Source organism: Augochlora pura, chromosome 4, assembly GCF_028453695.1.
Source record: "Augochlora pura isolate Apur16 chromosome 4, APUR_v2.2.1, whole genome shotgun sequence".
Lineage (NCBI taxonomy): Eukaryota > Metazoa > Arthropoda > Insecta > Hymenoptera > Halictidae > Augochlora > Augochlora pura.
In genome coordinates, this window is record NC_135775.1 from 17,428,723 (window position 1) to 17,456,320 (window position 27,598).

At 34.6% G+C, this 27,598-nt stretch overlaps 1 protein-coding gene across 4 annotated transcripts in view; it reads left to right on the forward strand.

Moving 5' to 3' along the window:
- LOC144469264 (membralin) overlaps positions 1-26,745 on the forward strand; it is a 137,385-nt gene extending 110,640 nt beyond the window's left edge. For 3 of the 4 annotated variants that reach the window (XM_078179318.1, XM_078179322.1, XM_078179321.1), the window contains 3 exons: positions 9,951-10,050; positions 21,852-22,215; positions 26,438-26,745. In XM_078179318.1, coding sequence (XP_078035444.1) covers positions 9,951-10,050; positions 21,852-22,215; positions 26,438-26,598 — 625 coding nt within the window. In that variant the 3' untranslated portion in view covers positions 26,599-26,745. The remainder of the gene's footprint in view (positions 1-9,950; positions 10,051-21,851; positions 22,216-26,437) is intronic. The other variant, XM_078179319.1, reaches the window with a different exon arrangement.
- The last annotated feature ends 853 nt before the right edge of the window (positions 26,746-27,598 follow it).

Below are 27,598 nucleotides of genomic sequence, written 5' to 3' on the forward strand. Positions count from 1 at the left end.
GTAATTTTTAAATCACGTACCGGTTTATTAACGTTTTTCAAATTTTATCTCATTTTTAGTTGCTGCATTGTGTTATAATTTTAATTATAAATAATAAATTCGTTGTTCATTTATATGTACAGATTTATGTCGATTAGCTTTAAGTTACATCAATTATGCAATCACTATTTTACTTATTTCACACTTATTTTTGCTAAATTAATTGTATAATCATTATAGGAGAGATTGAAAAGACAATGGTGGAAGAGTGATTAATTAATTTAATGAAAAATAATTTTAGGTACAAATTTAAAAGATATCATTTGATATTTATGATAAAAGTAGCGTTCAATTATGGTTTTAAAATGCGCCTCTTGATTATGTTAGTAGAAACAATATTACATTTAAATGTTGAAAGGTACTTTTTAGTGGTATGTTAAAAATAGTGCTAAATTAAATTATAGAAGGTATCTTTCCACTTTTTCCGTAGAAGATGGTATTGAATTAAAGTTTGAAGAGACGTATTTTGGTATTTCTAGTAAAAATAGTGTTGTATTATAATATTCAAAGTTGTCTATTGACTACTCTGTTACAAATAGTGTTACATCGAATTTTTCAGTTTATTTATTCATTTTATCGTTAAAAGTAGTATTAATCTAAAATTATAAAAGATGTCCTTTGACTGTTTTTGCAAAAATTTTGCTACATACAAATTTTAACAGTTATCTATTGACTACTTCGATAGATATGGTGTTCAATTAAAATTAGAAAAGGTGTCTTTTCACTACTTTGGTAGAAATAATGTTAGACAAAAATTTTAAAGCTGTCAAATGACTATTCTCCCTGAAAAAAAGTTGCATTAAAATGGTTGAAGTTGCCTATTAACTACTTTGATAGGAATAGTGTTAGGTCAAAATTTTTTTAACCATCTAGTGACTTCATTATTAAAAATAATATTAATTCAAAATTATAAAATATCGATAATATTTGTAAAAATTGTGCTACATAACATTTTTTAAAGTTGTCTATTGACTACTTCAGTAGATGTAATATTAAATTGAAATTAAGGAAGGTGTATATTAGCTAGATTGATAAGAACATTGCTGGACTAAAATTTGGAAGTGTCTTTACACCCCACTGTAAAAATAGTATCAAATAAAAATCTAAAATATGCGTTCTCAAAAATAGCGCCGAACTTGTATAGTGAGCTTGGGCTACAGTGGTTTAAAAACGGAATTCTCATCGGTAAGGCTCGACGAGATATTGCACCGGGAGGGGAGGTCTAAAAATCTTGCTTAAAGTCCGAAAGTATCCTTCGCGAATCAAGAGAAGGACAGCACTATTCAATGAATTCAGAATGCGTTTGGAGAGTCTCCAGTCCCCTCTTTACCTTTTCCATTCTCGGGAAAGACCTATGAATCGTCGTCGGATGGTTGTGGTTTCCCGAGCGTGGGATACTTTAGAGGCTATGTCTTCGGAATACGTAACTCGGGATTTTGAACGTGCATTCCTTCTCATCCTTCTTTCCTCTGCACTCTATATCCCCTCCTCCCACTCTTTCGGCGTCTTTATGCTTCTCCGCCGCTTTTTTTTCGGCACTTGCGTTAAAATCGGGTTTCCACGTTGTCAAAACGTTCAAATTTCTCTTCGACTCCGCGAGACCGCGTGTACGCCGTCAACGACCAGCATGTCGATGAGAGCAAACCGTGGACGTAAAGGGTCATGACAACAACAAAAATATAAAATTATTCTCTTATATCTTTTATACATTGATAAAAAATAACGTTATGATCTTAATAACATGGACATTATGTCATATGTTTGATAATATTAAAATAATTTTATTATTATATAAAAACATTAATAAGAAATTACAAGGTATTTTCTATTAGTACATGGGATATTGCAATAAATTATTTAGAACACTTGAGGATTAATATCGAATGAACGTTCAACACGAAAGATTGTTTATTGTAATGACAAAATTAGATTTATGTAAACGTTGTACGATTTCTATGATAATATAGACTGAATAGACAAGTTTATTTAAAAATTTCCATTACGATATCAGGAATTATAAAGGAAAACATCAGAAAGCATTTTGACTACTTTAGTAATTCTATTATTTGACAAATTCATTTATTTATACAATTTTTTCCAATATCCTTGTATTTCTTCGAATTAATATGTGATTTATTGAATTTTTTCGATTTAATGTGCAATTAATTGCATTTTTTCCATTTAGTGTGCAATTAATTGCATTTTTTCCATTTAGTGTGCAATTAATTGAATTTTTTCGATTCAATATGTAATTAAATACATTTTTGCGAATTAACATTTTTCATCATAATTATTGTTATGTATAAAACGTCTGGAAAGTCTGAGCGCCTCGAGAACGACAACTGATGTCGCAGCCTGTGAAAAATAGTCGAGTTTCGTTTGCATAAATCAATAACACTGTATCTTGAAATCGAGTTCCAAAAGTTTCAATACGATATTCGAAGTATTAACCGAGTTACAATCGATTTAACCGCTGCGCGTCGCACGGAGGATACGTTAAAGCGAGGAAGGCACCGATTATTATCATTATTATGCTTTTTATTCTATTTCTTTCATATAACATAGATCGCTATTTTCCGCTTTTAATATGCGAGCACAAATAATTCCTTCGGCGATCACGTTCACGATTTTTGATCGAATTCTTTGCGCCAGGGGCGTTATTTGCACATTTAGATTGTTCCCATAAAATATGAAATATTATATACGAATATTCCGGTGGAACTTCCCAATCAAACAGTATCCGCTGTTTTTGTCTCGTGCTGGCATGGCCGGTTAATATTGCGCTAATAAAAGTAGTGCGTGACCGTCGACTTGCATAAATTGGAGTGCGATAATTACAGTCGGATTCAAATTGAAGCTGCAGCTGCCGTAAATTCTGCTTTTATTGATTGATTATTATAACCTAGGCTTCGGATTTGATGAAACGCCTAATGACGAAAATGCTTAACTAAAACATGAAATACTCTGTAACACTTTTAATCTCGTAAAATTATTAAAAAGAGATACGAATGTTTATCCAAGTCCTGTTTTTGGAGACCAACGCTAAGGATAACTATTTTAAAAGAATTGCCGTATAGTTGCATTTCAAATAGTCACTAGTTTCAATAACAAAGTATATTGATAAAAAGAATAATAGTAATATAGTTAGAAATTAATATTTGAGAATATGAAATATAACGCAGTAGTAGCGTTAATTTAATATTGTAGTTATTTTTTTATTTAACACTAGGTTTGCGGAACCCGTGAAAACCGGGTTGTCGAGGATGTCGATAATCAAACGATTGAATAAATATATAAATAAATAAAGCACACATATTAATAATTAATAAATACGTTTCAGATCCGTACGCAAACTGTTCGTGCGTATCCGCCATTTTTGTCTTCGCGTGTTCGACGGTTTGTTTGAGTTACGTGACGTTCGTCCCATTTCCCGATTACAGGTACTTTTAAATTGTTCCGTCCCGCGTTTCCATCCTTTCCGATTTTGTTTGGTCGACACCCGGGCGGGCGCGCACCACCGTGCACAACACCCCGGATTAAATAGTTTTCTTTTACGCGTGCAAGGAGGCGCAAAGGATAGATTTATTACGCGCCGAGTTGCCTAAACTATCTTCGGTCTGATCAAAGCTCGTCCCGATCTACTGGATGTTGGGCGGATACACATGCACACGCAGCCGCGCCGAAAACGGAATAGACCGGACGCCTAAACTACATTTTACGACTGACAGCGTCGTAAAACGTAATGCAGAAACGCTTTTGAACTGTTTCCACGGCGAACATAAATTCACACCGTGTAAGATTTCGGGCGTATCATGCGTTCCGGACGGAGTCGTTCACCAAAAAGCGACCTCGTTGCACTTTACGGGACGATTTCGATCGTATTTTCACGGACGACTACGTGTTCTTTATTATCGGCTGATGCATCGACTATTGTTCGCTACACAGCGGTGTGCGTAATTGTTAAACCGCGAGTCTTTATCCACGATAAAAGTTGTCTATCCAATTTCCATAATTGTATTCAGTAGTAAATACTATAGTAATGTCAATAAATTATTTTAATGTCTTTACACTTTTGTATTTGATCTGCCATAAGTGAATAAAATTCACAGTCTAATAATTATGGACTCAATTGTAACATTTATATTGTCACTGGTATCTATACAAAAGCTTAATATAATTTTTATGATTTTTAATATAATTTTGATTACATATAATTAATAATGTGAAAGTTACTTTGGGTCTATAATTGTGCACAGTACTGCTTACTAAACAATAATTAATATTATATCATATTTGTATGTTTTTATATTTGAAATAATAAAAAATAGATACATACAAATATAGTTTGCTTTTGGTTTTTGTTTAAATATCAGTGAAAATTTAAGAATTCTTTTTAAAAATTCCCTTTAACTGAGACATCTGGTATATCAAAAAAAAATTGACCAAGATATAATATTTGTATTTTTAAAAAGAACACTAAATAGAACAATATGCAGTGTGTCTCTGTTAAAGCAGATCACCTAGAGTGCTATGAATAATTGTAAACTTAACTTTTAGATTTTTAATGATTTTTAAACATAAACCAGAAGAAATTGTATTTGCATGTATCTATTTTCTATCATTTCTAATATAGAAATATACTAGTACGATGTTCCATTAAATTTTTATATAAATATACGACTTTAATTACCGTAATTAATTACTATTGCAATACCGCTAAATAATATTACTAAAATATCGATGTTTAATATCGATTGAATACCTATATCTGATAGGACGGTGGAGTTTATTAGCAAAATATTCGTCGAATAATAATAATAATCTGCTTTTGTAAGAACACGTTTCCGAGAATGTTGTTACTATGCCAAGTTCACTGAATAATTATGAGAGCAATGTTTGGGAGGCTTTCTCTGTTGCTCGTCTTTCCGACGCGGAGCTCTGCCCAGGATTAATAACATCTGCGTAAAATGGATGCGTTTAATATTCATACGGAACGTCAAATATAATTATGCAACAGTCGCGCTGTAACTCGCTTATGTTTAATATATAAAATTAGTTGCTGCAGAATTAAATTCGTCATAAAGTTTTCATTACACCGCGCCGAAGGCGTAACGATAGTCTGTCGAATGTAATAAACATGCTCGTCCCAATATTCCTCCGCATTATTTGCTAAGAATAAATTATAATAATAATTAACGGACGGGTTAATAAAGATCATGGAAACAAAAAACAATCTTGAAAATAGATATTGTTTGACAATTACTTGGTTTTGAAAATTTGATGATAAATTTTTATATAAAAGTATATATAAAAGTATAATTTAATACGTAAGTAATGAAAATAAATTTTTCAAACACTACAACGGATTGAAATAGTTTTAAAGAAACTTATGGGCAGGTAAATTGTATAAAATTGTAAATGATGCGTTTAGAATCCAACAGGAAACAATTAATTATAGAAATTTAAGTGTTGCAACATTTATTATAAACAATTTTCCTGGCTACAACTATTTTAACTAAGAAATGCAGATAGTTGTTGATAATGAAATACTAGTTGAAATACCTTATTGATTTTACAAATGTATAATAGATATTTAAAATACAGACCTGAAATGTTTTATTGAAATAAATATTCTCTTTATTGTGCATTCGTTGATTCAGAATTAAACAATATGTGTTTGTACTTTTCTCATAGTTTTATTTGTTCTTATAAATATCAATCATGAGAAATAGATTTTCAATTAATTAATAGAAATTTATATGCATGACATGCTGGCCAACATAATGATTATTTTAAATAAATACTGTTTCAATTAATAATTTTCTTTACTATAATATAGCAAATTATATTTATTATAATATTCTTTACTATATACTTATCAAATAAATCCTGAGATATTATTTCATACAAGCAGGTGGTAATTATTTCCAATACTTTTTCAAATATTTCTACCCAGGTCTGCATATAATTCCTTTGGAAAGTATGAACCCAATTTTTCGGCAACCATGAAAATTTCTGTCATTACACATTCTCGTCTCCCTGTATTAAATAGAAAATTTGTAACTTCTTCTGGTCTGCTCGAAAGTTAAATGAAAGAAAGTTTCGCCGTATACTTTAGGAAATTAGTCACCTTGCTTATCGAGGGGATACACAATACCCATTTTTCCCCCCCTCGGGCACCCCTCGGCCACCCCACAACCACCCCACGGCCACCCTTTTCACTCTTACGAGATGGGTGTTGCAGTCTGAACTCCACCCTGATCCGCAAATATTGGCAACCCCGTAACAGCTACTCGTAAAAATCACTTGATTACAACCCCTCCCTTATCACCTTAAGGGTTCCCATAAGATGAGGCTGAAAGTAAAAAAAAAGTCATCTTACGGCTTTTTTATGTTCATTGAGTAAAACGCGGAATTTGGCCCGGCCGAAGTTTGCGCGGCTATTGTTCTCCTCGCTCTCCCTCCAACCCCTGACCCCCGATTTTTTTTCAAGTTTAACACTGTACCCCGTCGTTTCGTACTTTTCTTACAGTATAACCTGCCCCGGCTTCCGTAAATAATAAATGCGTGGCCTTGGACAGGCGGATGAGTAATCCGTGAATATTTGAATTTTTTATCAACGCTGAGAAATTTAACACTGGAATTATAATCAAGTTAAAATAATTGGTCTTTGATTTTTTTCTTTTAGAATTCCTGATATTTGAAAAATAGTATTGTGATGAGAAACCTTTTGACAAGTCTCCTAATCGAAGCAAACATGGCAATTAGATTGTAGATTTTTGCACGTATGACAAAATGGAGTAATTGTAATTTAAAGTAGTAAAAAGACAGAGAATTTAATAATGACTTTTAGAATAGAAATGATGTATATAATAGAATTTATAAAATAGAGATAATTTATATAATAGAATTTATAAAATATAAATAATTCATATAATAGAATTTATAAAATAAAAATAACTTGTATAATAGAATTTATAAATTAGAATAGAAAGACTTGCATGATTAGTAAAAAAAAGGAACTGGCTGTTTAGCTTCTATTTCTTGAAAATGACGCAGACAATATTTATTTTTCATAAAAATCCATGGACTAGTTACAATAGAGATCGTATAATGTTCAAATAAATTATAATAGGTTTTTAGAAGGAGCTTAAATTTACTAAATTTTTAATAGAAATTTGAAATAGATTTTCAATATAAATCTAGATCGTAATAAATTTGAAATAGGAATGAAATTGATTATAGTAGATTTCTTGTATAAAATTGAATTATAGTGAATCTTTATAGAAATTTAAATTATATCAGATTTTTATTATGAATTGAAATTGATATATTGTTACATGACTTACGTTTAGGGCTCGGTAGTACTAGTGTTACTTCTATTTTTCTTAGTTTCGACTCGATTTTCTACCGTTTTTCTATAATTGAATTATCATCTGTAAGAGAACGCGCTATTTTTAAATAACAAATACGACATCGACAAACATGCCGCGTCGAAAACTCATTTTCTCATGTAAATGTGGGAAAAAGCAATCTGTTCCCCAATACGATTCAAATTCTTATAATTACGTTGCTGGATGATTTATTTGTTCAAAATTGCGTGCAATCTATCGTTTTAAGCCCAAAACGAACCGAAGATTAATTATTACAACGATCTATTATATCCTCCTAATTCAGTTAGAATCCTCAAAAAGAGTACGAATACCCGAAAGTTAATGTCGTATAACTCAACTTTTCAATTCTAATTTGATTACACAAACTACTTTAATTTTATACAATCTTTTAAATTGTTACTGTGGCAGTCAGAGACTTAAATACTTAATTGATTTCAAAATAGATATTTAATTCCTATACTTTATCGCACTTATATACTACACCCTTGTCCCATTGGGAACAGAATCCAATAAAAATGTATTTCTAGTTTTAGTAATCTATCCAAATTAAGAAGGACGTAAGAACATTATTAAATTCTTCTAATGCATTTATATGTTATGATTTCATAATGTATTTATATATGGTATCAGCCAATTTTAGCATAAATGCATAAAATTCACAGTCCACTTATCATTTAACGCACTCAGTTACATTCTCGTCGAAAAGACCCCGCCATTCGAGCATCAACCCTTTATGGACACGTGTAGCTTTCACGTTACATAGTAATATATGTATCTACATTTCACCAAATAATTTTAGATTTTTCACAAGATGGCGTATGTATCTCTTGATGATTTAACGTCTCTGAGATAGCCAATAATGAAGTAAATAGTAAATATTAAATGAAAGTAAGTATTAAAAGAAATATCAAAGTAAACGCCTTACAAGTTGTTTGCAAATAGATATTTAAGAAAAAAAAAGTTCGACCCATAGAGGATTAACAGATCACCTAAAAATTATTTCAAAACGTTTTCGAATTTTTTTTGAAATTCTACCTTCTTCGATAACCTGGCACGGTGGGTGACAGAAGGAGGGAGGATGGAGGGGGGCGGGGGTGGTGGTGGTGGATAGCAAAGAGGCGGTTGTGTTGCTGTTAACAGTTCGGGGGGAAACGGTTACGGAGGGAAATCTTTGCGACTTTGTTCATCAAACGGGGCGGCACGAAATACCGTAACAAGTAATTAAGTTAGAAGGAGATTAAGAGATAAACTGTTTCCGCGTTTTATTTACCATAAAGCGGAGGTGGATTAATTCCTACCGCGATGAGAGGAAGTTTCACGATTTTTTCGAGGCTCGGAATCGGAAAGTTTCGCCGGTTTAAAGAAGAGAGAGAGAGAGAGAGAAAGAGAGATAGAGAGAGAGAAGAAAAAAACGAAGATGTTTCATTACACCGTAAATGCGCCGGACAACCGGCCATCTTTAACGACTTGCAAACGTTCTAACAAATTGGAACAAATGGGAAGCCCGCAAGACCCATTATAAGTTTAAATTGCTATTTTAATACAAATTAGAACCGTTCTTTGGCGAAAGTTTACGTCGGGTTGTTGTACGGAAATTTTTATCTAGCTTTGCTGATTATTTGTAAACGCGTTCTATGTGTGCAAGCAGTCGATTGTAATTAAACGTTCTTATATGTAACGTCTACTATCAGTAAACTGTAACATTGGAATATTGTAACTTTCAGCAATCGTTTATTCCGTGAAATATTATTTTAAACCATAGAGATTGATTACAATATTTTAATTCTGTCGATTGAGCTTGATTCTTGAATAAAATTTGAATACTTGGTAATTTACTTGATAGTTTTGGCACTATTTTGTGGCAAGAAAATTGTGACTACATCTACTAACTTTACTATGCAAAATGCATAGTTTACTTTACTATCTAAATAGAATATAATTTCGTTCATTAACATTTGATTAGATTTACTCAAACTTTGTAAGATTTCTATTAAAATATGTGCTCGAAACAGTTTATCAGAAAATTTCTCAATGTACAATCAAGGTATAGACAATAATAAGTGTAAATGAAAGAAAATTTAAATATTGTTACCTTATTTAAGCCGGTAGTTTTAGCGTTGAAGATATTAATATATTTGAAATAATAATATTATTAATGTCGATATTATTTAATTTTTCAAAATAAATATGGTAAAGCATATAAGAATAGTATATCGAAATAAATAAAGTTTACTGTTTCATTTGAAATCGAAACTGCGCATTTCTCCGATAAACGCATAAAATCTGCAGTTTACTAATGACAGTCGGTGTGATGCGTTAGACGCGATATTTCAATGGGTAGGAACCTGATACGGTCTGATCGATAAAGGGGTCCATGTTGTTGCATGACCACCGGTATACCACCAAATATGTGGAGGGAGGGTTATGTAGTCGGTTAAGTAACTTTATTGGCACTGCCAGCCGAAAAAAACAATTACCGCCCTGTTATACGAGAGACGTGTTTTTTGTTTGTTCCAGGTTCTTCTTTCTTTATCACTTCTCCTTCTACGCTTATCATTATCGGTTCAACGGTCAGTACAGCAGTTTGGCGCTTATCACATCCTGGTTGTTTATACAGGTAAGATATATTTCTTTAAAATATCATCTCTTGGTTGCTGTTTTCTTTAATGTATTTAATTCGTCATTATTGTTGTATTTACATTTTTATTATTTGTTGACCAATCGTAACAATCGAAATGAACGGTTACATAGTTTTTTCTTTAAATTGTTAAAACTACGAAAATACTTTTGCAGGGAATTGTTGAATAAATTTTTTAACACAAACATATGTTATAACTAGACTGTGGATTTTAGACATTCATTATTTTCGACACACTGAAATCGTTAAAAAAGAAATTTCTGATTTAATTTTGTTGCAATTGTCAAAGTTAATGTTTGTTTCGTATAAAAATTTGCAGTCTAGCTATAAAAAATAGCAAGAAGTCAGAATATGTTTGTTCAGATTTCGGAATTAATTTTTCAGGTAATATATTATATCTTTCTAATTTTACTAGAAATTCATAAAACGAAAGAATGTTTAAAGAGTGCTTGATATCGCAACAACTTCACTGTTTAAGTGCCATTTGATTAAACAAAGTGCTTCAATTTACATAGTTACGAAATGCTAGAAATAGAAAAATATTTCTTGTATATTTTGTTGGCATTTGTTTATTGATAATATTGGTATTTCTATACCTTCACCTGCAGCAAATATTTTTCGCAGTTAGCTGTTGTTTATTTGTACAATTTATTTTTGTACAGCGGTCTACGCTCTAACACATTCAGGGCTTATGTTTTATTAAAAACTTTTAACAAGTATCCGGAGTACACTCAACAACATCAAATTGATTGTTGAAAAAAAGAATAAAAAATTTTTGTTCATCTGTTCACGTGACATAATACAGCGACATCAAAATTTGCCGAGTTAAATGTCAACCGCGAATTAAATTACATTTTGTTATACAGCTTCCACTGTATTTTTCATTTGATATTCAAACGAAAGAATCTTTTAATATTAGAACATTCAATGGCAGAATTATTGCTCTAATAGTAACATCTATTGATTTAATTAAATTAACAGGTTTGTTCTACAGTTATTTCTGCTTATGATAATTAATTTTTTCTATTGTCATTGTACATTACTGTAGGGACAATACTACTCACGCATCGTGTTGCATGAGTTACTTTCTTGGGACTTCGTCAATAATTGTGTTATTTAATGCGTCTTTTGTTTACAATATTACTACGATATGTATTTATTTCCTAATCTTTATGGTGTTATTTATTAGGTATTTATTGTTAGTATTTAAAGGTATTCAGATCTTTGGAAATATTAATAAACGTAAACAAGAAATTAATTTTTCAAATCTTTAAATTAAATCTTAAATAAAATTTGACGTTTTGCACATTATCTTTTAAGACTCAGATTATTATTCTCAAAAGCAATTATTTAAGACTATTTCTATCGATTTTTTGTGCACCTACCTCCAAAATTAATTCTGCAATCATTGCAGGGGAGAACAATCATTAAATGAACTAAGGAAACGTGGTATAGGTTTAAACAATGTTTCGTGCACATAACAATAATTATTTCTCTTGGAGATTGAAAATATGCTCATCCTATTTCTAACTTAAAAAAAAAACGGTCTGCATACCTTATTTACATTAAATCAACTACAAGGTCGTAAAACATTTTACGAATTTAAAAATGCTGCATTATTATCTCGAGTTCGTCGTAATGGTCAAGAGCGGCAGAAAATTTCTCGATTACAAGATACTGGTATATAATAATTATTTTACATAACACAACAGTTTTCCTAATAATTTTTCTACAATTCTGCCCGGCGGATTCGCTTGAAATACGAGAAAACGGGCGTGCTCCTTGAAAAATAACGTTGACGCTGTTTTCCCCGTGCGCGTCGTTTACCAAATCTTCTTTGCCGCGAACTCGCGATAATTCCTTAATAACGCGCATTATACCGTGTATCCGTTTGACGACAAATGGGACTGTTTAAAACCCGTGGCATAAATACGGGTTGCATTCGGCGCTCGCGGAAGAGCGAGGGCCGGGTCTCCGGTGTAAGCGTGCTACTCGGATAAAATGTTTCGGTATTAAGACGCGGACGGTCGTCCGCGGATGGCGAAATAATTGTGCGTCGCGCGAGCACTCCGACGGGAATAGAAAAGTTTTCCGCGAGAACGTTTGCTCGTTCGCGCTGAGAACGGGCATTAATCAGAAATACTTTGCGACCTACTTGGAGAACGCTCGAGGAGAGCCGGGAATAAATATGTTCGGCCGGAAGTTAGAGGTGCGGCGCGTGGCTCCCCGACACTTATCAACGAACACTATCCTCAAACAATGGCCACGCGTTTCGAAATTATGTCACGAAGGTAGTTTTCCCTCCGGTTCCACCCTCTCCCTCTTTCTTTCTTTCTTTCTTTCCTTCCTTCGCCTTCTTCCCCCCCCCCCCGTCTTCTTCTTTGCTCTTTCGTTCGCGGTCGACCGATCGGTCATTTCTGACATCGATCGCGAGGAATTTCTCAAGGGGGCCGCAAATGTGTTTGTCTTTCAAATTGCCTGGATCCGGATGTTCGGAGTCACTGCGTGAAAATATGTTTACCCGACCGGCCAACTCGTTCGATTGAACGTTCCGGGAAGTCGAATCGAATCGATAGCTTGCGAACATTGCGACTTACGTCTCCTTGTCCTCCGCTCGCTTCTTGGTCATTCCTCGATTTTCGTGGAACTGCGATTTCGTGGAAAAAAGTGGGACCAATGTTCTTTAGCGACTTCGTTTCACTGCGACGCTCTCTTTATTATTCTTCTTATTCTATTTCTATTGTCATCGCACGTTGATAGAAAGTCAATGTTACTTATGGATCGTGCGGCATGGCTCATCTTCTTGAAATTACGTCAATGTTTGCAATTTTTAATGCATGTTATGTTTACGATATTACTATTACAATATGTATATATTTCCTAATCCTTATGCTACTATTTATTAGGTATTTATTGATAGTATTTAAAGGTATAATGTACACATATAAATATTCGAATAGAATAAAATCTGCGTAGTCCAGATTTTACAGAGCTTAATTCTAATAACTCAGTAGTAAAATTAATATTTGAATCTTAGATCTTCACCAAATTAATTGTGCAATCATTGCAGGAGTGAACAATCACCTCCTTAACCCACTTATCTTTTGGTCTTCCCTTGATTTTTGTGGAACAACGATTTCTTGGAAATATGGGGCTAATGTTCTCCAGCGAGTTTCTTTTATCGCGATGCTCTTCTTCTTTGATGTAGGGCGGTTAGTTGGTGTAGGAGAAGGGTTTGGGATTAAGCAACCGAGCTTTTGTAGGAAATGAATTTAATGACAGAGAGGCATATGACACATAGACAACGGAAGAAACATTAGGACAATTTAAGAGTATTGTTGCATTCATTTCAACTTGTTTAGATTATTGAAAGTGAGAAAGTATTTTTATCTAATTTATGTCTTACACAATTAATATTGGTAATTTTTATTTGGCATAAAGACCTGCTGTCTAATTCACATACAATATACAATTACAGTATATATACTGTACAATACACGGTAACTTTCTAAGGTACGATACAGTTTGTTTAATTGTGAAACTTCGCTATCGAATATTACGGAAATATAATATTAAATAAGTGTTAGGTATCATTGTGTAAATTGTGTGCATTGTGAAAGAAATTTTTGCAGGATTTTAAAAGATCCTTGTAGAATGTTTTTAAGATTCGAAAGTCCAAGGAATTAATTAAAGTTAGAGAAACTCGTAAAATATAATCATAATTTGTACTATTGTGTTATCACGAAACTGTTGTTTAAAATAAGACAAAAGTATCGGACAAGGTTTAGTAATTTTTATTTTAAGAATTCTCTAAAATTTAAAGGCCTTATGCTATACTTAACTAGAACTTCCTTAAAATAGTTAAATTATCGATTATTAACCAATTAACTGCTTTTGACGAGTATTCTTCTTGGCGAGTACACTCGTCAAAAATAGTTGGTTAAGACGAGTAAACTGGCTAAAAAGAATATATGGTTACATATTTTTTATCAAATTATATAATTCATAAAAGTGTTACGTATGAATAAAATATCAAGGAAATCGAACATGTACTGTATAATTTTAGTAATTTGCACAGATTTCGGAGAGATTGGAACAGCTAACTGACTTTTCAATTTAAGCGAATGCGTAACATAATCTCTCATTACGGAAAACACAATAAACTCGATGGTCCAATGTTTAACGAAGTATTTAATTTACACTTTTGTATTTCCGGCTACAAATCCGCGATTGTTCTGTTGTTTTAATTATTATATAGCCTGATCACGTATTTCGCGCAGACCCCCCGCGAATACGTCACACCCGCGTAACGGGGGTAATTTCTTCTCTGGGCGCAACAGTCCGATCTGTTATTCATTCGTATCTTTTATCGGCTAATTAGCCGTTCCATTACACTTTAATGGTATTCAATTTTTCCACGCAAAATATGTACGGTACGTATCGAACGCAATTAACGCATCGGCTGCCTATTGTAACGCCATTATAATAATAACTGTTAATACGCTCGTCGCGATGATCTAATTACGATTCATTGGATTATCAAGGTACGCTATCGAATCAGATTACCCGCCGTACAATTGACGCGTTGGAAAGTACATTTTTTTTTCTCTTCGCCAATAGTCTGAGACGTATAAAGCGCGTCAAATTTTCCAACATATTTTGGATTTTCAGTTTTTATCGGCAGATTTCGCGAAACATAAGATTACTTTTTGTTCAAAATTGTATCATCGTCAGAAAAATTACACGACTATATTTGATCCTTCTTCAATGTCGTTTATATTAAAATTGTACAATTTTCAAAAAATTTGTTTTTCTATTTTTTACATGTTTTACGATTTATGCAGTTATAATAAAAATTAGTAGATCTAATAAATGACAGTGAGAATATTTGGGTAAACAGTACACGTTGATCTATTGTTCTCAGCTGACTAAAATTATTGAAAAAATAAATGATTGTACTTCCTACGTCATGCAATGGTGCAGGTTATTTTTATTTTGCATAGAAATTCGCACTCTATTTATTAACAAATAAATTGCAATATAATGACATAATTTTCTAACGAAAGGACGATTTACATTAATTGCAATGAAGGTTCTGTATTTCTTTGTAATAAAAGTATTTCCATGAATAACATGTAATCTTTGCTTGTACATAATGATACTATGAACCATAGATTTTATTCTGTTTTATTTAAAAGAAATCAAACATAAAAATTGTGAAATAGAATATTGTAGCACAATATGTTATTGTATATATTCATTTTATAAAAAAACATTTCTGCAGGTCATGCAATAAAATTAAATTCTTTTATACATTTATAGTAAAAACAATTAGTTTCAATTTAAAATAGTAGAAAGGTTGAAAGAATTAAAAAGTGTTACTGCATTATTTATGTTATGGTATAATTTTTTGAAAAAGAAAGATCTCTTCATTTGGTTTCTATTTGTAGACAATTTTTATTTAGAAGAATGTTGCACTTGTCATCGCATCTCAGATCGGGTATTGAGCGTAAATAAAACAAAAATACTGTTAAAAATTCTTGTGAAATTAATTAACAGCGGATCTTATCGCCACGAATGTTTCGTTACTTCTTTAACGCATAACGAATCAACGATATCAGTTCCTTACAAGAAAAAAGCAGAAATTTTCGCAGCACTCTCTCAATTTTACTAGTCGCTTAAATCGTTACGCAATGGCCGTCCAATTAACCGTGTAGGAATTTGATAGGTGCTAGATTAATGGACAACGTGATAATATTACGTAACGTGTGATTTCCTTGTCCCATCTAACTGGAACGGAATGCAATAAAGAATAGCCCGGAGGGGGCATTACCGGCGGTGACAACGTTTGATACGTTTCGCATAATACGAAAGGGATATCGAAATCAACTTGCTGCCAAGTGAATTCGCTGAGACAATATGATATCATTAAAAGACATCCAGAAACGGATCCGATACAATGGAGTTACAAATTGAATGGTATTTATGCTCGCCCAATGAAATCCTTGGTCGGCATATTATTCTCATCGATTCACCTGTCATGTGCATTGTCCCAGCTGCGTTTATGTAACTTAAGTTTAAGCGATGCCAGGTCCACGACGGTAAAAGCAACAGCTACACCCGACTGCTCTTCATTCGCCACCGTTACTATCAATAACAGGATTTCTACCTGTAGCCGATCTAAATCCTTTCGTTACGAACCCGTTCGTCCCATCCTGATGAATTTTAAAACTCGTCCCCGGTTAGTCCTGGTTCCCACGTAAATTAGATTGTTACCAGTTTGATCCATTCATGAATTAACGCTTCAATCGATGGAGTACTTTGTTCAGATTTGAATATCAATGTTTACGTTCATTTATTACATTTTATTAATTTTATTTAATTGATTATGAAGGGGTTAAGTTTTTTGGTATAAAGAAATATAGACTAAAATTATTTTAGCGATTTCTCAAAGTTTTCAATTTTTTAACGCTGGTTGAATTCGTCTCGATTCCAGCCAGAATATTATTAAGTTATAAATATGTATTAACATTTCAAAAATCCGAGTAATATTTAAAAGATTCTCCTTGGATCGCTCTTCTATTCTAATTTTTAGAAAAATGAATATTGACTTAGTGCGGCCTTTCTTATTAAATTTTAATTAACTGCCAGAAACTAGATAGGCAAATAAGAATATTTATACAAGCATGTCGAATATACCTTGGATAAAATATCAGGACATCTAATAGAAATTATAGAGAATATTAGACACATAGAACATAAGTAAAAGGGAGAGCGCATCGTCAATCGTTACAGCGGTCTCGTAACAAATCGCTGGAACGACGAATTCGCGATCGGTAAGAACATTTCGCGTGACACGACGCCAAATGCGATTTCATCGTGGAACGATGCCAGTGTCCGGGAATCGAGTATTCCATTCGCCTCAGTTGTATTCAATAACCGGAAAATACGGTAACCCAGACCCCGGGTATCGCGAATTTTGACAATATTCCTCGCCGGGCAAATTAAGTTAACCCGGTTGCTGGCCCAGTTACGATTAACATCTGCCGATAGTTAAACGTGGCTCGTTAACAAGCGCAGCCAGCAGCCAAGCGGCGATCGACAATTATTTCGCGGGAATGAGTTTACGAATAGAGTGGCCCGCTGGAAAATTCGAAAACCCGGAGGGCAACAAGACACGACTGGCTAAACCGGATCGTTTTGATTCCTGCCACGGTCGTTCGCTCACCCTCCACCCTCTCCCTCTCTCTCTCTCTCTCTCGCGCGCGCTCTCTTTCTCATTCTATCTATCGTTCTTTCTCTCTCTTTCCCTCTATCTCGTATTCTTTCTATCTTCTTCGCTATTTCTCTATCGTTTTATTTCTTTTACTTTTCCACAAATCTTTTGCTCTTTCTCTCTTTTCTTCTTAGTCTCTCTTTCTCAGTCTCTTTCTCTCTTCGCCTTTTTCACTCCCTTATTTGTATTTTATTTTCTGTTTTCTCTCTCTATTTTTCGCTCTTTTTTTATCTCTTTCTCTTTCCTATTTTTACTCTACCTTTTGCTCTCTCTCTCTCTCATTTGGACTCTATCTTGCACTCTTTCTCTCTCTTTCTTTCTCTCTCTCTCTCTCTCTCTCCCATTTGCATTCTATCTTTCACTCTTTCTCTCTATTTTTCGCTCTTCCTCTCCCTCTTTCCTTCTCACCCTCTCGTTCTCTCTCACTCTTTTCTGTTTTTATGTATGTGATTGTCCCAGTATATTTTATGGATTTTCTATTATCTTAAGGGGAATATATATTTATAGCACAGTTATTATTATTTCTTTTATTATTTTTATTATCTTCACCCTGTTCCTCTGTCCCTGTTATTCACTCCATCCCCCTCTGTCTGTCATTCTCTACTTTTTTTCTAGTTGCCGTCGCCGCATCCCCCAATCCCCGCGTCCCTGTTCCGTATGGTCAGAGTTCAGGCGATTAGCCCCGCGGCGTGATTATATGCCGGCCGATATCGATGTCATCGGCGTTGATTATCCAGCAAACGAAAATCCGATTTTCCTCGGTAACCTGTTTCGTCGTAGCCCATCATTTTAACCCGGCCGCCGCGTCCTTTTTCAACCGCCGACGGACTCATCGCCCGTTCCTCGTCGTCCTTGTCGCCGTTCCTCTATCTCTGTTGGCCTCCCCCCTCTCCCCCTCTCCCCCCTCCAACCCCCGAGGAGATCCAACTCCTCTGATCCACCCGCGGCACCGAGGGAGAGAGAGAGAGTCGTCTTCTTTTTCTGAAACGATGCAGATTCGTTCCGGTATACCCGACGAATCACCGTGGATACCATTTCCTTCATGTCGACGACAGGTGCTCGGTCTCGAGATATCTATTTTCCATATTCAGCCTCTCCTCCGTGTTCACTCTTTCTTCCTTTCTTTCTTGCTGGCGCCGTTTTCACCGCGTCCGCGCTCGAGCCATCGGTTTGCGCGCGTTTCATTTCGACGTTGTTTTATTATTATTTTCCCTCCTCTGTTCTCCGCGTCTTCTTCTTCTTCTCTCTCTCTTTTTTTTCGGACATATCTCCGAACCGGACATATCTTCTCTCTGGCCGTTGACGCTCGCGATGCGAGCCGTCGCTGGATTTTTACTTCGTGCTGCTATCGATTTAGAACACGTGCGTACTGTTGCGGACATGGCCCTATCCGGCCGGACAATATTGGTTAACAGTTTCAACCGGCACGCCGCAAGCTCAAAAATTCCATGATATTAACCCTTTGCACTCGGAGCCATTTTAGCTATGGATTTGAAAGAATTTTCCTCGGTCGTTGTATTTTTATTCTGTGCAACAAAGCGCGCTATTACGCATACGAAATTGATTCTCGTGACTCGTGCGAATAGTTTCACTTTTCAACAATTTTTTAAACCGAAACTTTGTCGGCATAAACATTATCTTACACGTGACAGAACAATATTCGCGGTGCCTCAAAGGGTTAACCCTTCGCAGTCGCAGCCATTTCAATTCGAAATTCAAGATAGCGTCTCTGACCTATTGTATTTTTATTTTATATAATTTAACGTATTTAATACATATGAAATTGAATTTTCGCTCAACAGTTACACTTTTTAGTTTTCTAAACATAAACAAATTTGCTAATGTTAAAATTATTTTTAAAAGTGATATAACAATTTTTAACGATACTTGAGAATCGAGTGCTAACTATTTAGTTAGGAAAATTAAAATTGAAAAGTTATGTCGTGTGATGTGAATTATTCTTTTAACAATCTTGCATTCTGTTGATTTTATTAATAATTTTAATAAACGATTGACAAGACCATTTGTCATCATATTTATTCAATCGTTCTAATGTATTTTTTATTTTTTCTACACACTTAGGAAATATGTTTTTTATTTTTTATCCTTGTGCAGAATAAAAATTACTTGTATATTAATTACATGAGACAGATGACAGATGTACCTTTCATCCTTTCTTTAATAATTCCATCAAGTTGAGAATAGTATTAATTCAGAACCTTTGCTTATTTTAATATTTTAATTTAATTGTTATGCATAAAATTCGCAATCTAATTAGGAGTATACACTATACATAACTATTAGAATTCGTAATTTACAGAATGCACGTCAAATTTGACATGTGTTTACTAAAGTAATGTCAGACAATTTGGTCAGTGTAACGAATGGGGTAAAACTCTTACCATGAAGATTAAAATAAATTGTCCACGAATTTTCTTGACTGGTGGAGAAAGTAAAACACCTAATAACTATTATTCTTAATCGAGAATATAAAATTAAACATCTATTACTTATCTTACCTAATGTATTAAGTAAAATGAAACATCAGTGATTATTTTACCTAGTATAGAAAATAAAATGACACATCTACTAATTAGCATACTTAATGTCGAAAAGAAAATGAGACATTCACTAATACGCTTACCTAGCATGAATAATAGTATGAGACAGTCATTACTTATTTTAATCAATTTATAAGATAAAATGAAACATTCACTAGAAAATAAAATCACACATCCACTAATTGTCATACTTAATGTTGAAAAGAAAATGAGACATTCACTAATAATACGCTTATCTGGTATAGAAAATAGTACGAGATAGTTGTTACTTATCTTACATATCTAATTTAATGTACAGGATAAAATGAAACATTCACTAATAACCTAGAGATCATTAATACCATAGAGAATAATATAACACATTTACTAATTATTTTACCTAACAATAGAAACTAAAATGCGTAAAATACATTGAAACATTCACAAATATTCTTGGAAATTTCAAAAATAATAAAACAGTCGAATTGTACACGCCCCTTGCATTGATTAGTAGTACGATTAGAATATCGATAGAGGCACGGTTGTTTTAGCCTTGTTTCAACAATTTCCGAAATTTCTTTGTTCCGCCGCGCGGCGAGAGGGAAATTATTCATACCCCACGCGCGGGTGTAGACCGTTTGCAACTACGGTGAATAAGGGTATTGCGATCGGCGGCGTGTTCGGTAGCAAATCGAAGAGTGAGAAGGAAAGTCAGATTGCCGGGTGGGTTTCGAAGGGTGCGAAGAGAACGAGAGAAACGGTATAGAACAAATTTGGTGGATTTCCATATAAATTTGCTGGCCACGAGCGACATACACGCCGTTCGTGGAAACAAGTGATATCGTCGGAGCTGTGTACGTATATATATATGTATATGTATATACACCGGCGCCCGGCTTTGTGTAACGCCTTCGATGCCAGTGCGGCGCGCCTGTTATTAGATCTATCAATAAGCAATCCTATGTTTGTTTTAACAAACTGCAATTTCCAACAATTTCCCCGTTGTTTTCTTGTGGAAAATTTTTGGCGATTGCGGCTGTCCAGCGCGATCGAATTGACCAATGTTTTCTATAAAAATCGATATACTCTCACTGTTTAAATGTCGTTCTGCATTTGCGAAGTATAAAATAAATAATTCAGATTTTATCAATTTCGTTGTACTAGTCACTGTTTTATATTTCGATATTTTCTCTTTCAGTATTTCCAGATTTACTCGTGTTGATCTGCAAATCAAAAATTCTTGATTGAATTGACTCCGCTTTTTTCTATCTGTGCACGGAATAACTTTTCAAAAAGTACATTTAGTTGAAATTAGAAAGAACGATGCTCTGTTAACTTTTTCTCACAGAATCAAACTTGTTTCGAAATTAATAGTATATTCCAGTTGACCGCTTCCGATAAAGAAAAATAATGAACCTCATCAACAAAATAAGGTGCAAAAGATATTTTTATTATTGGAAGTGTTATTTAGTTTATTACAGCTTTATTGTTACTTGAAGTCGTAACTAATGGAGACATCACGTACTACTTCAATTACTGCATTACTATAATTATAAATTAATATGCAACTCTTTTGTATGACATGATCCAGCAGGTTAAAAAAACAAGTGGAATAAATTATAAAGTTATTATAAATTAATTTACCTCTGCATGAACTTAACGATTTCGGCCAGGAAGTAATACATACGTTAATAACCAATAATAATCATTATTTCTCAGTCATTTATGGACCGTTTATTTTGAAAGTGGTGTAAGTCCATTTTCTTTTGTTTCGAGAAAATTAAAGGTTAACATATCTGTTGATTAAAAGTTTTTAGCAGATTATATGAAGTCTGGAATATACTTCGTAGGTATACTTCGTGTTAATCCAATTTTGTGAAATCCAAGTTATTCGGTCATCGAAATGCAAAATTGTTATCAAGCAGTGCAATTATCGAGCGATTCCGATTCTGTTCTTGTTCCAGCACTCGATGGTGTACTTCTTTCACCATTACGAGCTACCTGTGATCCTGCAACAAGCCCAGCTGCAGAACCTTGTCTTCCACAACAACCGGCAGTCCAGCAGGATTCAATGGACCATCAGAGAGGCCAGCGCAGAGGCCTCCAGGACGATCTCCAGGGCGAATTATACAACAAGCCAGACGCTGGTGAACGGTGCTGCCGCGCCTGCAGCGGAATCATCCTCGCCGTACGACACAGCAGGGGAAGCTTCTTCTTCGAGTCCGACGCCAGTTCAGGCGGACTCCGCCGCGTCCGAAGTTCAACAGGAGCAGCAAGCCAGAAGTACGGAAGAAACTTCCGTAGCAAGTACGGAACAAAACAACGAAGGTACGGCGGAATTATTGGTATATTGAGTCAGTGCGAAAGTGCGTGACCGATTTCAATAGATATCCTTAAGCTATTGAGTTGTTAACGCTTTAGCAGATCGGTAGTCTGTGACTCGGTTGTCATGGTTATAATAATTTCCTATCCTAGTAATAATAATGCCTATATTCGGGCATTATTATATAATTTTTTAAATATTACATAGCTTTCACGATGAATAAAATAAATAAAATAAATACTGTTTAATGCTAATGTTATGAAAATATGAATGGCTTTACGTTTCGTATTTGTTCTTTTCATTTTTGTTATAAATGTATATAGATTAGTAGTGTAGTAATGGGACACGGCGTTCTAAAAATAATATCGTGAAAGTTAGAGTAATATTAAACGTGTTACATTTATAGTATTATCGAATATTAGAGAACAAGTTCCAATGATGGTTTCATATTTGTTAGTATATGTATATCAAGCGTGTCATTTACTTTGACGTAAAAAAGAAATTTTATTTGGCAACAAGTTTTGAATTTTAGTTATTTTATAATAATTATCATTTAGTAATTACTGAAATCGAACACGAACTTTTACAATGACCCAGTATTAGTATTATGTCATCCTATAAGTTGTCTATCATCTCATTTCATATAATTATGCTATTAAAATTACTTTTTACACAGAAAAATCATTCATACAAAAGTTTCACAATATTAATTTCACGTTTATGAAATTTTTAATTACAATAGATAAATTTGAATTATGCAGTTGAATAGGATGTAATAAAATGAGTAAAATCCTATTGCAATGCTCAACTATAAAAATTTATAAATTCTCTGCCTGATTTTTTTTACAAATGAATTATAGATATGTAAGTTGTAGATAAGAATAATTAATTTTTTCAAACTTTAAAAATTGACTAATATAATGAAAGAATTTCGAATATAATATAATAAAATATGATAAAAATGAAAGAATATAGACTCGCTTGATTGTTAAGTAGTTGAACTGGCTGTTTATTTCTCGGAGAATTGAATCACGTGATATCCTGATGGTTGTTCGACGTTTCTCAAGGTTTAACAATCTGTCAGTATTTAATAAGAGAGCAAAATGCCACGATAATTACTAAGTTTAAGATCGATACCGGTTAAACGAGTTTCACTCGAGAGACATCTTTGCGAATACTGACAGAAAAATTCTATGTTACGTTTGGAAAACTATACTGATGTATTCATCGCTTCATGTTACAAAAATGCGAGTAGCTATTATCGCGTTTGCTCCCATACTCAATAACGAAATAATGATATACGAGAGAGACTATTAACATTCGACACCAATCGTATACGATTTTACCCTTAGTTAACTTTGCAGACAAGTTTTTCTGAATTAGAACATCAGGTTTTATATTTTATTGAACATAGATAGATTTTACATTTTCTATATAACGATTATTCTTCAAGCAATGCACAATTGTGAATTTGTACAAATTAAATAGCATTTCTACATGAAGAGTACTTTGGCGAGACTATTTTTCATTTATCACAGTTTTAAATTATTAACTTGACAATTACTGATTACTAAAATATTGTTCCGTACTCTTGAAAAATATTAGTCAAGAGACAAATTATTAAATGTAGGATTACTTTCAATAAATTCTGATAGGACGTATTAACCATTTTGCGGTCGTATGTCTTCTCTCAGCCACCAAAGCAATTTATTCATCTTTTTTCATCTTTTTTATTTTTACATAAAATTAAAATATATTATTGCGTTACATATGTCTAAACATTGAAACGGAGTTAATAAATTTTGTTTCTCCTTCTTTTATTATTGTTATCTCATTACTGTCCTCTGAAAGAAAATTAATTACGACCAGCATGACTGAAGTATAAATTTAATAAGACCGCAAGGGGTTAAATAATCGTAATGATCACTTTTGTAGATAATTCTCTCCTTTTAACAAAATCTGTTATCTCTAATAAGCAGTGATTTTGCTCGTACAATTGCCATTTCGTTTAATTCTAAAATTGAACGTCTAGTATCAATCGATTCACCTCTATGTTTATGTTCTTACCAGTGAAAAGTATAATTATTAGCGCGATTTTCCATTTCGAAGTTCGTACCGGCCGAATGCTTTATTTTCCACGATTCTCTCGTTACGTTCCCGAATAAAAAGCTGCGAGGGAATTTTCGAAGAGCCATACTTTACCGTTAATCTAATTGGAAGTAACGTTTTTCCCCGTCGGCGTAAAAATGCCGTTTTAACGTTACCAACGGCCGGTTTTTGTTTCGAATTCCAACATAACGAGTCGAATCGGTTGAATCATTTTACAACGTCGATTGTGCACTTTGTAGATCTTGTAACGCCAACACTCGTCAGACTAACGCGTCCCCGCGTATTGTTTGGCATACGATACCTTTGGATCGCCTTTCCGCGCCCATTGTCCAACTGCCAAACGATTATTTTCCCCCGGTTTTAATTTCAAATACCCTTGCATTTCGACGATCCCGCGCTATCGGTAATCCTTTTAACGATGGAAACTGATATGTCAAAGGATTTAGAGAATTTAAAGTGGTGGTCTGACCTCAATTTAGAGTGATTGTCACCCAAAACCGCCGCTCGTCCGAGTGATTGTTTATCCGCCGGATATTTAAACGCACGAATTACTGGGAGAAGATGTAGCAAACTTGTCCCGAAAATTCCGTTCGAAAATCGTTTTCCACGGGATCACGTTTCGTTCGAAGTTGTTTGAATTACTTTATTTAAAAATCGCGTTCGTGCCAGACGCCTGTTAGCGATCATTAGATTGCAGATTATTATGCACGTGGCGGTTATCGAATGACTCGGTGACATAAAACGAGGATAGCTTTCACGAATACGTGTTCTTTTAATCTTTTACTATTTCATTTGAAAATATAATTACACTCCGCGACGAAAAGATTACGCAATTTGAAATTAACGTGATTTTTATTTATATAACATTACTATAAAGGTTTTCTTTTGTAAACTTGCAGAATACCACTATAAACATATATAAATGAAATGAAATTGAACTTTCCATACTTTTTAAATCGATTTATCTATTAAAGAATTCTTAAAATCTTCTTTACTAATTTTGGTATCTAATTATCAATTTTCCCATTATATCCAAAGATATATTTTACTATTTAGCTATTGCAATCTTAATTCGCCACTTATACTTTTACTTATAGGACTTAAGAAAATGAATATTAATATCAATAAATATTACTGAACACATATCTCAAATAGAATTTACTCACTACATCGTTTTGTATCATTAATTCATATTGTATATCATTCATTCATTACAACTGGTAAGTGTCCACATTCCAATGGACAAAGACGTACATTACTGTCCACCGATCTCACCCTTCCGGTTTATTATCCGGTATTCAGACCACTGGAGAAATGTTATTTGAAATAAAAATAACCATCCGATGTCATTTATTTCAGATCGTTATTTGAAAGTAAATACAATTTCGATTCGTTTAAGATGAAGCAGTTTCAAATAAAAAATTATTTTGTTATTCTTCTCACCATTGACCAAACGAAATAACACGAAAAATAATAATGGACAGAAAGATTTTACTTCGCAAAGAAATAACTTATAAAATAATAAACAATAAGAAGATTCTGTACTATGAAATCTCCGCAAGAATTTATTTAAACGAAAAAGGTGGAAATCGAGCTCATACATTGAATTAAATTTTATAATTATTTGAAAGAATTATTTTAATTAATTATCTCAGATATAAAATAAAATGACAGGTTATCTAAAACAATATTTCATACAAGAAAAGAATACAGGCAAGAAAATAACTATGAAACAATGGTATATAAACAATGATATTTAACCCTTTGCACTCGAAGCCATTTTAATTGTACACGTGATATAATTTTCCTGATCTATAGTATTTCTATAGTATGCAATAAAGCGCACTTTTATGGATATGAAATTGATTCTCGCGACTCGTAGCAACAGTTTTACTAATTAATAATTTTTTAAAATCTAAACTTTGTTATAGAAATTATTTTCGAACGTAATAGAATAATTTCAGTGGTGCCTCGGAGTCACCGTTCGAGTGCAAAGGGTTAAAATGATGTTTCAAGTAACGTTGCGTCAAACATGCCCGAATTGACCAGCTTTCACATTCGTACTCCCGCAATCATAACGAATCATAGTCAATAACTGCGAATTCCATTGCCTGTTAGCAACAGACAGACTCCTGAGCACGATCGAGAGCACGATCCAGAGCATGATGGAGGATTCGCAGTCGGTCGCGGAGATGCCGGACAGCCGCGACTCCTCTTCCTCGGAGACGTCGGAAGGTTCCGAAGAAAGTCGGAAGGTTTCCAGCGCGAGTCAGAAATAAATGCCGTCCTGTCAGGACAAATAGGAGAGCCGAGCGCCTCGAGCCGTGCCAGTCGTCTAAGTGGACAGCCGGGAACCGGAGGCTGTCGTTCCACCGCGACTAGATCCGCGAGCGGAGCTGGGCTTGGATCCGTCTCACCGCCGGGTCCGTCTCATTGCTGGATCCGTCTGGAGGGCTGCAGGATTTCGAAGCTGGCGTACAATCGGATAGGCCGGGGGTTATCGTTCACCGTGGATCCACGCGTGAAGGCGAACGGCGGAAGAAAGAACCTGTTCATTTTCGAGTATGCTGGGACCGAGCCGCGGGCAAGCTAGCCCATCGTCGATCCTTCGTTCGTCATTTGATGATCCTTCGCTGATCGTTCGTTGGTCCGATAGTAGCTGGGTGTCGACTGGTAAATGGGTTTCATCGCGCGTGGGATAGCTAGGCAACGTCTTCCCGGGCTAGACGATACCCTATCGATGACGGCTCTTAAGAACGCGGATTGCCAAGACTGCGATTAGATTAGACTCTCCCGAGTCGTTCGCTAGCACTGACCCCTTTCAGACGTTCGACGCCGCGGAGTTTCGAACCGTTTCGGACGAGCTGACTTGCTATGCGTGACCGTTGCAACGGTTCGCTGCAAGTTGCCAAAGCTGCGTAGGTCCCGATCGTGCTCCGCTGAAGCGAGCTCTCCTTACGAGAGATTCCGAAACGCGTCGCGGGCGATGGAACACGACGACTGCTCCTCGGCGCAACAAGTTGGAGCGTCTCCAACGAGTAGCTCCTTCTTTTCCCACCGTTTTGCTTGCCACGCGACGCGCCGGATCCTCTTCCACGGATTGATCTCGACACGACGGCGAACAACGGACCGTGTGCGGAGAACGGTGTGTTCGGTGGTACACACCTTGCTCTCGCTTTTGTCCTCCTTCAAGCGCGTTCTGCTTCTGTGGAGGCGGCGTTGTCCAGGGACCGGGCGCCTACGCACGCTTTCGACCCCTTGCGCGCATACCTTTGCTAA